At 31.6% G+C, this 12,080-nt stretch overlaps 1 protein-coding gene across 1 annotated transcript in view; it reads left to right on the top strand.

Moving 5' to 3' along the window:
• The window catches only part of LOC117168914 (60S ribosomal protein L28), a 180,525-nt gene extending 168,678 nt beyond the window's left edge, over nt 1–11,847 (top strand). Inside the window, exon 4 of the mRNA XM_033354863.1 lies at nt 11,693–11,847. Within this exon, the coding sequence (XP_033210754.1) occupies nt 11,693–11,779 (87 nt within the window). The 3' untranslated portion in view covers nt 11,780–11,847. The remainder of the gene's footprint in view (nt 1–11,692) is intronic.
• The last annotated feature ends 233 nt before the right edge of the window (nt 11,848–12,080 follow it).

Here is a 12,080-nt window from a genome sequence, read left to right as displayed (position 1 = left end):
GAGGGAGCTCTTCTTAATATTTTGACACCAAAATCATGTCGATACACCTTACCGACTGCGAGTAAAGCCACCCACGCTTTAACTTGACAGACTGTATAATCGTATAATCTATAGGCATCTGCCTTTGAGGCTTAACAACTCAGTCAAAAAAAGTGCTAGCGCAACAAAAAAACAGTCGTAAAAAAGCTGAAAGTGTTCTACGTAAATGAGCTTGAAGACGTTTATGTACAAAAATTCTTGTGCTTAGCAGACAAAATGTGCAAATATATTATCTTCAGTTTTAATACAGATATTAAAGCGATTCAAACTGCAAACTGTAATGATTCAAACTGCAAACTGTAATGGATAGGCTCTGTATTTATTTTCAAGAACCCGTAAGGATGTGTTAGTCTTATTATTTGTGAAAATCACGATATTTTTAGACATTTTTTTATTTAAACAAGTGACAGAAAGTAGGGAGGGCCCGTTTTTTTACTGCCGACCGCTGGTCCCTTTCTTCGACCCGTGGCCAGCTGCCACATAAGCATTCAGAACCAGGGGTCGAAGAATAGCATCAGCAGTCGGCAGTAAAACAAAAAAGGCCCCCCCCCCCCTGCTTTCTGTCACTTGTTTTCCAACAAAAAAAAAATCTCTAAAAATATCGCCGATTTTCACAAAAAAGAAGACTAACACATCCTCCCAGGTGATTGAAAATAAATACAGAGCCTATCCATTATAGTTTGCAGTTTGAATCGCTTTAATATCTGTATTAGAACTGAAGATAATATAGTTGCAAATTTTTGTACTTTTAAACAATAATTTGTATTATTTTTTAAATTTCTCAACTGCAACTGGTTCACAACAGCTTTCCTCATACTTATGAATTTTTGTGTAAGAAATAATGCTCTAAACTTGACTGCTCTTAAATGTACCCGAAAATCCTTACTTTTTTTATATTTTTCAGTCTGCGAAGCACAACAATTTTTTTACATAAACGTCTTCCAGCTCATTTACGTAGAAAACTCTCAGCTTTTATATGACTGTTTTTCTGTTGTGCTAGAATTTTTTTTGACTGAGTTATTAAGCCTCAAAGGCAGATGCCTATAGTTTTCTCGCGATAGTAGGGTATTTTACCGCGTGCGGAGAGGCAGCTTGACGTGTACTCTCTTCATCTCTCACCACTTCCCACAATACTCGCCGCGTCCCTTGCGTGGACCTCTACCTTCGATGATTGCAAAAACCAAAAGGAAAGATTCGATTGCTCCTTAACTGAAAATTGCCAAAAACAAGAGATTATTGTTTCCCTTTTTTCTACTTTTCGACAATTACATCATTTTATTTTAAAAATGCATGATGGATTTACGTATAAAATATGATACTTATATAAATTTTATTTATATTAGTTTAATTTTAAAATATTTAATTTCGTAATTTGGGTTGCAGTGTGTCATTTCCAAGGAGAGTTTCATATCAAAAAATCGTTTTCAAAATTCAATTAATAGATACATAATATTATACAAAATAAAATCAACCTTTGTTTGCCTTTATGTAATTAATTTCCACCAGAAAACTCCATGATTTTATTTGTGAAGTTTTATTTGTCTGAAATTTATATTTTAAGTTCAAAGGGACACGTATGATTTTGCAGAGTGTTATTTTCTATGTTTATTTTTTTACAGGAATTTTATAAATTCGCCAAAAAATACTTCAAAAACTGTATGTTTACAGCTGTATTAAATTTAAAAGAAAAGGCATTTCTCCAAATCTATTTTCGAACTTTTATTTTCATATTGCAATGTCTTTAAAGCGTTTTTGCATTCTCAATATTCGCGATTGAGAAATTATTAGAAATGTCCGAGATTTGATACCACATTTTTTCCACGGATCTCCATGATTTGAGACCCCCTCAAACTGAAAATAAAAGTGTTGAAGGTTGCGTCTGTCTGTCTGTTAATCCTTCCGGGAACACGATAATTCTCGAAAAAAATGAATGGGTCAAGTTGAGCTTTGGCCCACTTTTTTAGGTTATAAAAGAAAGAACAAGTTCGTTTACCAGCTATTCTGGATAGAAATTCCAAAAGTTAGAAATTTTTCAAAAATGTTCTCACCAATTTTTTTAAGATTCAAAAATGTGTGGCCATTCGTAGTACTCCAAAACCCGAGCATTTTATTTCTATGACTTTTTTCTCTAAGAAAAAAAAATATCGGAGGTATAGCATTTACAAAATTTAAAAAATGAGTCAAAAATGAAAATGTTAAGCCAAACAACGCCCCATATGAAAAGAAGGCAAGAAAAGAGAAACGTTGATTTTCGAAAAGCCTACAATATTATCGTTACAAGTTATAAATAAATAAAAATTATGTTCTGTGCGGGGTGTGAGGGATCTGCGGCTGTCACTCTGACGAGCAGTCAGGCGTGAACAAATAAAAGCGGAGCAGACTATAATGAGTTAGTTGCCACTACCGTCAGCCCCGAAATCGGTGCTATAGAAGAGTTTCACTGTACTTACTTTTTCATAGAATGCGTATTTTTTTTATGCGTAAAAAAATGCAAAAGACATATTTTAGGACGAATACAAAAGGAACATTATATTACCGTCGCATCACTCTAAAAAAGACCACTAAAAGGACCTTGAAAAGGACCTAAATCTCTCTGACTATCTGAGAGACTAAATCATTCAAATCGACCCTGCTTATAGGCTCAAATGGGCCAGGCTATTTCGCTTGAGAATACTCTGAGCCTATGCCAATGCGACTAGGCTACTAAGTAGACCAGCTGAAATAGATTAAAAATCAAAATTTAAAATTTGTAAAATTTTGAAATTATCCACGAGAAGGTAAGAAATTCAGAATCTATGGGTTTCGATTATTTAAGATGTCTAACTTTTTCTTTTGGACGTTTAAAATTGGAGTGCATACAACGTACCTCGTGAACAGAATGAGATACGCCAAAACAGACAACATTTTTAAGTTCAACTTCAAAGTAATATATTAGTATAAAAGTTATAGTTATAAATATGTATAACGAGAAAATTCATGAATTAAACAAAAGTGTTAATAATTTGAAGAAAATTCTAAAAAGGGAGTCGGTTTGCTTCGGCCAGGTACTGTAAATATTTTTGCCCGCCCTCTACGTGACGAATACTATAGGAACCTTATACACAAGTAATGTAAAAACTAATGGTTGCACTTAAAATGCAAATAAACAAATTTATATGTTTAGATAATACGTGTCTGACACATGTATCAGCTGTATCAGAGCAGCGCTATCGTAGCGGGTAGACAACTTCGAACATCAACTGGTCTATGGGTAATAGAGATTGCATGATTACCGACAGAGAAAGATAGAAGTCAAACTTCTGCCATAAAACCTTAATGCGTCGGTCGATACTTCTTATTTTCATAAATAAACGTTTTTATTTTCCTAGCTCTGTTTCTTGCCAGAAACAGTCCTTTAATATTTATTAATATCTTTCTAAACAATTTTCCGCGTTATTTAAACTTTTTTTTAAATATGGGTGAAAAAATATTGATCTCAGGACTGCCTTAAGCAGCTGGTCCACTCGTTACATGGCCTTAAAGGTATTATTTTTAAAACGTATTATTTTGTGTTGAGAATGCCAAAAATTGATAAATTAATCATAGCAGAGGAATCAATTATTGTTAATAGTTGATAATAAAAAAATATGTAAACAAATTAATTGCGTAATAATGCAAGTAATGTGAAAACTAATTAAAGAATTGACTAATAGATCGAATGATAAATTACTAAGTATCAGAAGATAGTCTACATCTAGCAATTTTGAAAATAGTGAAATTGTCGGAAATCGTCATTTGAAATATTATGGGGGGAAAATTCACCAGGTGCAGCCGCTTAAAGTTTTTTGTCTCCAATCTTATTGGAACTGTACGAAGTCGTAGTGTTTGCAATGAAAATAACCGTTTTTGTGAAAATATTAATTTGACGCTGAATTTTCAATTTTTAAAATATTTTGTAATTTTTCTTCCAATGCGACCCTATTTATTTTTTCTGAAACTACTTTTAAAAAAAATCTTGTCTTTTCTTTCAACACCACTCTAGCCTGAAAAAGGTATTTGAGGAATTAGTTGCTGTATAGTAGGCCTGCTGCGCACAGATTTCACTCGCCGATTAGCTGAAGCACTGCTCTAGTTGTAGTGTTGTCAGTTTTTCAGTTTCACCTTTATTGAAGCTCATCATTCCTAAGTAAATTGCTATTTGTAGCAGACCGGGACATATTTTTGAATTTAAAGTTACATATATATTGATGGTATTTCAATATTTTTGTATTCCCTACCGATAGAAATCTCTGAGTATATATTCAGGCACTCAAGTAGATATATGTAAAGATACAGGTAGTTCTTTTAAATGTTTTAAAGGCTTTAAAATGTCCTTTCCGAAATTGAAATAGAAATGCGATCATAAATAACAACCAGAGAGGCTGAAATTGAAATAAGAATTCGATCATAAATAACAAGCAGAGAGGCTATATCAATAGAGTAGCCGACACTCAAGGGTCCTTTGTTCAGCTTTCATATTGAAATTTAGAAGTAGATTTTTTAAATTCCATAGTTAACAGCCTAAAACATAATACTTCGGAATCTACGGGTTTCGATGATTTCAGATATCTTAACTCTTAAAAGGAGAATACTAGAGATTACTCAGAGATTTCTATCGGTAGGTTTTACAGCACTATCCTATGTAATATTATTTCCTTTTTGTAAAGAAAGAGATAATATACCTTCGGACCGTAACCTCAAGATAACTGTATCATAATAAACAATTTTGGGCGCCAGACCTTTCCTGGGTCAAAGAAATTAACAAACTCAAACATGAACACGTGCTCGATAATTTGGGTTTATGCTTGGGACGGCTAGTTATATCAAAAAGGGGAATTCAGCAATAAGTTCAAGGAATAATGGGTAATTCATTTATCATAGATTTCAACACTATCCGAGGAACACAAAAATAGAGGGAATTCAGTTTTGGCGTGCGACAAGAAAATAGGCAACAAGCTACAAATACGTAAATTGGGCAAAGCAATTCATATTAAAAGAAGTTTGATATAAGACAAGATAACCACAATATTCATATATATTCGAGACGTAACCAATCGTGTGAAATCTCGTGATTTTATTTTAATATAGAGTTTGGGCTGTCTTGGACAACGATAATAATTAATCTGGGACTACACTACATTAGACTCCCGCTCACCCACGCACAACTGTTTATCCCGTGCTCCTGATTGGTCCAGCTCAAATGTCTTATAACTCAAAATCTGAAACTTCAACTGATTTTTAGAAAAGGAATTTTCTATTCATTATTTTGATTTGTGTACAGCCATAGAAGTCCAGACACTTGAGTCTGGGACATCCTGTATATTCAATCAATCTGTTGCCGGATTTTCATTTGTATTATACTTGTTTGGCGAATACACCGAAAATGTTGTTGGTTTTTACTAATTCTAACGGCTTAGGAGATCCTTCTAGAAAGTTAGCATTTAAATTTGTTTGAAGACATTTTGCAGTGTTATACTCGCTCAGACCCATAGATTCTGAATTTTTAAATTATAAATAACTAATTTAATAATTATAAATGTTTCATTCGTCAATTTTAATCTTATTTATGAGCCAGAAAATGTTCGACCATCTCAGCGAAGACAAGGCTCGATTTGAGTCAAGTAAACGCCGCCTTACCTCTCATGACCATAAAAGTAAGACGAAGGCTTGTGTCTCGACTCAGTTTTCAGACGTAGCCAGGCATCGATGTCTTGGAGAGGAACTCCAGTCGAACTCAATGCGATGGATTTTTACCCGGGTGTTAAGTCTCCCAGTCTCCTCCAGACTTTTCATAATAAAATTTATGAAAAAAACAATCTTTTGTTTATTAAACATAAAATGCGAGTATATTAATATTAAACTAATAATTATTATATTTTTAACAACATGGGAATTAATGAAATAATTTATTAAAAATAACACGTTAAAAAAAAAGAAATACTTGAAAACTTCAGTTAAAAAATCATCTCTGGTTGAAAATTTGACTATTTTCATGAAAATTCTTTTTTTTCGGAAATTAAATAATTCTTTTAGTGAAAATGTAACTTTTCTACTTTTGGTTTAAAGTCGACTATTTTATGGAAAATTAATATTTATGATTACAAATTCCTTTGTTTGTTTTTACAATTCATCTCTTTTGGTAGCATCCTCATTCGTTGAAATATCAACTATTCCATTTTATATCGAAAATCCATATTTTCAGTTTTAAAAATCAACGAATTTTCAACCAAATAGTTACATTTTCATGTAAAAACATGATTTTTAAACTAAATAGTTAAACTTTTAAATAAGTACATAAATTCTCGACCTGAAAAGATAAAACCTCGACAAAAAATTTAATAGTTTATGTTTCCACTAAAAAATACTATTATTTTCAAACAATAATAACAGCTGAATCGAACGAAAAAATGTATTTCAAGCACATTTTTTAATTTCCAAGCACAGAGATAAATTTCTAACTAAAATTGTGAATCTTCAACCAAGAAAATAATAATTTTTAAAAAAGCAGTATAAAATTGAACTAATTAGCGAAATGTTCAACCAAAAAGATTATTTTTTAAACAAAGAAAGAAGGAATTTTCAACAAAATAATTAAATTTTTAAATAAAATGATAATAGTTTATATTTCTACGAGAAAAAATGTTAATTTACATCAAAATCAGTCGAACTAAAAAAAAACAGACGATTTTTAAACGAAATATTTGAATCCTCAACGAAGGAGCTTTAAGAAAAGATAATTCACAACCACTAAATTACAGTTGTGGATGTTTTGAAATTTAATTTAAAAAAGTATATGCAAAAATGTGGGGGATATACAAAGACCGAGCACGTTGCGTGAGTTAAGTACATTAACGAGTACGAAGCCCGAGATGCATACACTCTTAAAAAAGCTGAGTTAAAATCAACTCCGAAGCATACCCTATAAAAGTCCCACCATTTTGAGTAAATGGCAAGCGGAGTAGAAGAAGATGAGTTAAAATGCAAGTATTGGAAAAGAGCCCCCTAACTGCACTGTCTGGAGTTATTTCAATCAACTCCATTCTGAGCCTATAGTTGTCCCACGACACCATCAGGGGTTGATTTTAAGGAGTAAATATCGCTAAAAAGAAACGCTGAGGGGAGTATTTACTATTTAGAAATAGACTTAAGTACTGTGAATAGATTGGATGGCAACAATATTAATTATTATTAGATGTAAGCCTGAATTCCATAAATTAATTAATTTTTTACATTTTCATTCAAGTTTCGAAAAAACATCTAAAATTTCGGCTCGTACAAATTTTCTTAAAAGTACATAGTAAATGATCTCGACTCGAGAAGAGTCCAACCGTCAAGCCATTTCGAGCGCCCCTAGCACTTGAATAGGTGACCATCTACGACGTACGACCGGGTTGTGTACTCGAATTTTGAAAAACCGGCTAAACTCGGGAGGTGGTTTTCTGCAGTTTTCCTCTCTCCTGTCCAAATGTTTAGGAAACTGCGAGTAATTCGAATAAACTCGTATGTAGCCGCATTGTAATTAAATTGTACTAAAATCCATACAGTGATTTTATGGCCATCTTAGTAAAAGAGAACATTTCAAATGCGCATACAATGTGAAGTTAAGATACCTCTGTTTCAGCCTGGTTTTATACATAAAAAATCATATAACAATAGGTAATAATAATACTGGTTATACGTTCGTCTGTTAAGTTCTGAATTCGTTAATGAAATTTATTTGAATAATAAATAATTCGTGTAAATTTTCAAAGTGTCGTAGGAAAAAGTGATTGGAAATACATTCTTTGTTGATTCAGTAAACAAATTAAGCCTATTCTATAAAAAATGCTTAAACTCTTAATTTGTTCATGAAAGAAGTTTAAATAATAAATCATAAAAATTTTAATATTATAATTAATCGGAAAGACGTTCTTAGTTAATTATGTTGAAAAATGGAGCCTACTCGTAGAAAGAAATCCAAACTCTTAATTTTTCAATTGAAATTGATTCAATAATTAATAGTTCTTGCAAATTTACAAAGCAACATAGAAAAGAGTCTTCGGATATACATTCTTAGTTGATTTCGAAAACAAATTAACTCGTAGGATAAAGGTGAAACTTTTAATTTTTTAATTCAAATTCTTTAAATAATTAATAGTTCTTGTAAATTTGAAAAGCAGCATAAAAAGAGTCACTGTATAAGCATTCTTACTTGACTTCGTAAAAAAATTTACTCGTAGAAAAATCGTTAAACTCTTATTTTAAATTGAAATTCTTTAAATAAATAATAGTTCTTGTGAATTTACAAAGTAACCTAGAAAAGAGTTATCGAATGAACATTCTAAGTTGATTTTGAAAATAATGGACTCGTATGGTAAAGGCCACACTTCAAAATTTTTAATTCAAATTGTTAATTAATAGTTCTTGTAAATTTGAAAAGCCGCATAAAAAAGAGTAATTGTATAAAAATTCTTAATTGACCTCGTAAAAAAATTAACTCGTAGAAGAAAGGTTAAACTCTTATTTTTAAATCGAAATTCTTTAAATAAGTGTTCTTGTAAATTTACAAAGCAACATAGAAAAGAGTCATCCGATAGACATTCTTAGTTGACTCCGTAAAAAAATTGACTTGTAGCAACATAATAAACCGAACGTATTCTATAGAAAACAGCCATTTCTGAACATTGTTTAAATAGTTACAATGTTTTAAGATTAAATAAATTTGTATAAAAGACATAAATGAGTTCCACGCCGTGGAGCTGGCGTAACGCTTTTTCTGTCAATGCACGGGAAACGTAACGCCACCAACTTCCAAGTATAGGAAAACAACATAATTCCATGAAATGGATTCGACCTCCTGTGACGGGTTTAATTAAGAATTAACCCTTATTTTGTTTGAGGGCGATATCCGTAGATATCGCAACTTTATTTAATGAGTTACATTTTTATAACACTTTATTAATTAAAATTTTATTTTTCTTAAAGATTCGTCTATTTTTGTAGAAAATAAACCTTCTGAATATTTTAATTGGAATCGGATTTGCTAGAGAATTCAGCTTTTTTAAATTACACTATTTATGGTTGAAAATTGTTATTATTATTATTATTATTACTATAAACTGAACTGTCCCATTTTTCGTTAAATATTAAGTTTATAATTGAAAATTCATCTTATTATTTGGTTTGAAATTAACCTTTTTGATAAAGAATTCAACTATTTTCTTAAAATTCCTATTTTTTGTTTAAAAATTAATTTCTGTAATGATAAAATCTACTTACTTATATTATTTTTCTTTAAAAGTGATATTTTTTAGTTAAAAATCATATATTTGTTTGAAAATTTGTAATTTTAGTTAGTCAAAAAAAATTTATGTAAAAGAAATATCGATTATAGCATTTTTTTTTTTTGAAAATTGATCTTTTTTACTTAATAATTCACTTATTTTTTTAAAAAAATTTCTTTTTTGGTAGAAAATTAATCCTTTTGGTTTAAAATAATCTTTTTCGTTAAACATTTAGCTTCTTGGTAACAAATTAATGTGTTTTGATAGACACGGGTATTGGAAACACGATTCCAACCCGAGACTAAACGGACCCGGTCCCGACCCGATCACGAGACAGTATCGTATCGAACGGCACCACTAGGCTTCATAGCTGGACGGTTGGATGTTCAATTGTTAATGCCTGCACTGTATTTAATGACTTACATTTTTTAATTATTTAAATGTTTATAAATATTATTTCCTTCAATAATCTTAAAAAATATATGAGTAATAATTTATCAAGGTTATTCAAGGAAATTATTTTTATAAACATTTTAATCAATTTAACATAAATGTTGAAAAGTGCAGACAGAGATATTTAAGCACGCTACCGGCAATTGGGAACTGTTTTCTGGTATACTTTCTATGACCTGTGATGAATTTGTTAAGGTCGATTTTCTCGAGAACAGAAAACAAACCTTTTGGTATATTATTAATCAGGTAATGAGCTTTCATTAAAAAAAGTTATGAACCGAAACCAAAATTAACAATTGGTGATCTCGCCTTTCTAGTCACTTATTTTAAGTATGCAATATATTTAACAAGTTTTGATATCGTAGCATATATTTTTAGTGTCAGGAGAACTTTTCCGTTTCATTAATGAAAAGTAAACTTTTCCACACCTTTGATCTCCCATTTGTCCCATTAGCAGAATCTTTTTCTACAAGCTACTATTCAGTAGGACTACACATTATGCTTTGCCCATATTTTCTCCGATCCGACAAATTTTATTTTTCTGTTGGGTTCACTTGAGAATAGTGCTTATTTATCTAATTAAACAGTCAGGAAGGTTACATTTGGAGTTTTAAGAATTTATCTTCTACTGTAAAGACAAAGAAGCAATATGATCTTCCATCTTTGTCTTAACCTTTAAAGACAAAGGCAGAAATACCTCTAATACGAACCTTTCTGACCAACAGCTCTCATCTTGGATTGATGAATAATATAGTACAGGCACATACATTTTACTAAAAGTCCGAAAATAGTTGCATGTATTTTTAACAGCCTCTATATGATTTAAATATCCACCTACTTCGCGGGCACATCATCGCGCGCTGCTCGCAAGATTAAGCGCGCCTAAGGCGCGAGACTGTTCCCGCGCTTCACGCTCGATAATGTATTTACCTCGTGCTCCGCGCTCGGTCTTTATATATTTCCCACAATTGTGCTCAGATTATTTTAAACTAAAGGTCAAAGCATCGACAACAGTAATTTGGTGATAGTGAATTCTCTTTTGTTAAAGCTCCTTTGGCTTTAACGAACACTTTCTCATCCCGTATCTCGTGCTTTGCACTCGAATTTTATTCCTCAAATTGTATATCATTTCCATAAATGTATAATATTACGATTCATAACTTCTATTAATATTAAAACAAACGTCGTTTCATTGCCTCGCTTATGAAATGCGTATTCTTTAAAAAAAATTGTTATTAAACATTTTATTGCAACTTCTGCCGGTTTTTCAAGAACTGAAATTGCACATTTCCAATTTTATTTGGATAGTTGTTATGATAGTCTTGTAGGACATTCAAAAAGAAACATTTTCTTCTCTTGGCTTTTTTTCATATCGTGCGTTATTTGGCTTAAAATGTTCATTTTCGTGTGTTTTTTGGAATTTGGTAAATGCTATAACTGGTAAATTTTGGTTTTATCAAAAAAGTCATTAGCAGAAATTGTCTTTTTGAGTATTATAAATAATTGTACAGAGAATTTTTGAATCTTGAAAAAAGTGGTCTCAAAAATTTTCAAAATACGCTCACTTTTTGAATTTTTATCCAAATCCGTCAATATCATCATAATCATCATATCCGTCAATTCTTTCTAAAGTTATCGTGCTCACAAACTAAAAATTTACAGGCACACACGCACACACAAAGGCTGACGCATTCGTAAAAAACTGTTTTTCAGATTCAGGGGGTCTTAAATTGTGGACATTTTACCAAAACTGGGGGGGGGGGGGGGGGGGGGGGGGGGGTTAAATTTGACGCAAATCTAATTACTTCTCTGATGAGGATGTAAAAATGAGGATTAATGGCCCACATTGTATTGTTTTCCATTTTTCCTCTGATTCATATGTTGATTTGATTTAATTTAGAGTGTAATATTTGTTACAGGCGGCTCTGCGGCGTGCTAGTGCAGTACTAAAATCTCAAAGGCCACTACCAGCAAAAAAAACGCGTATTCTAAAGAAGACCGAATGAAAATGTACATCATGAATAATAAAACTATTTAAATAAAGTGTACTGTAATCATACTTTAGGATGAAATAATATTTTCCAGCATTTTTTAGTCTTGTTCGTCAAAATTGATAGCCGGCAACACTGTTTGAAAATGCAGACACTTTTAAATTACAAATGGGATCAAATTTGCCAAGGGTCCCCGCCTAAAATTTTGTTTTCACTTATTTTATTGAAACTCCGCTTGTTTGTAGTTAATGGACCTCTAAATTCTGTAAAGTGAGTGCACCTAGTATAACGGGTTGTCAAGATACAAAGGCCCGAA

This window comes from Belonocnema kinseyi, chromosome 3 (genome assembly GCF_010883055.1).
Source record: "Belonocnema kinseyi isolate 2016_QV_RU_SX_M_011 chromosome 3, B_treatae_v1, whole genome shotgun sequence".
In the NCBI taxonomy this organism is placed as follows: domain Eukaryota; kingdom Metazoa; phylum Arthropoda; class Insecta; order Hymenoptera; family Cynipidae; genus Belonocnema; species Belonocnema kinseyi.
Note: the sequence above shows the minus strand (reverse complement) of the source record. Positions and strands in the feature narration are given on the sequence as shown.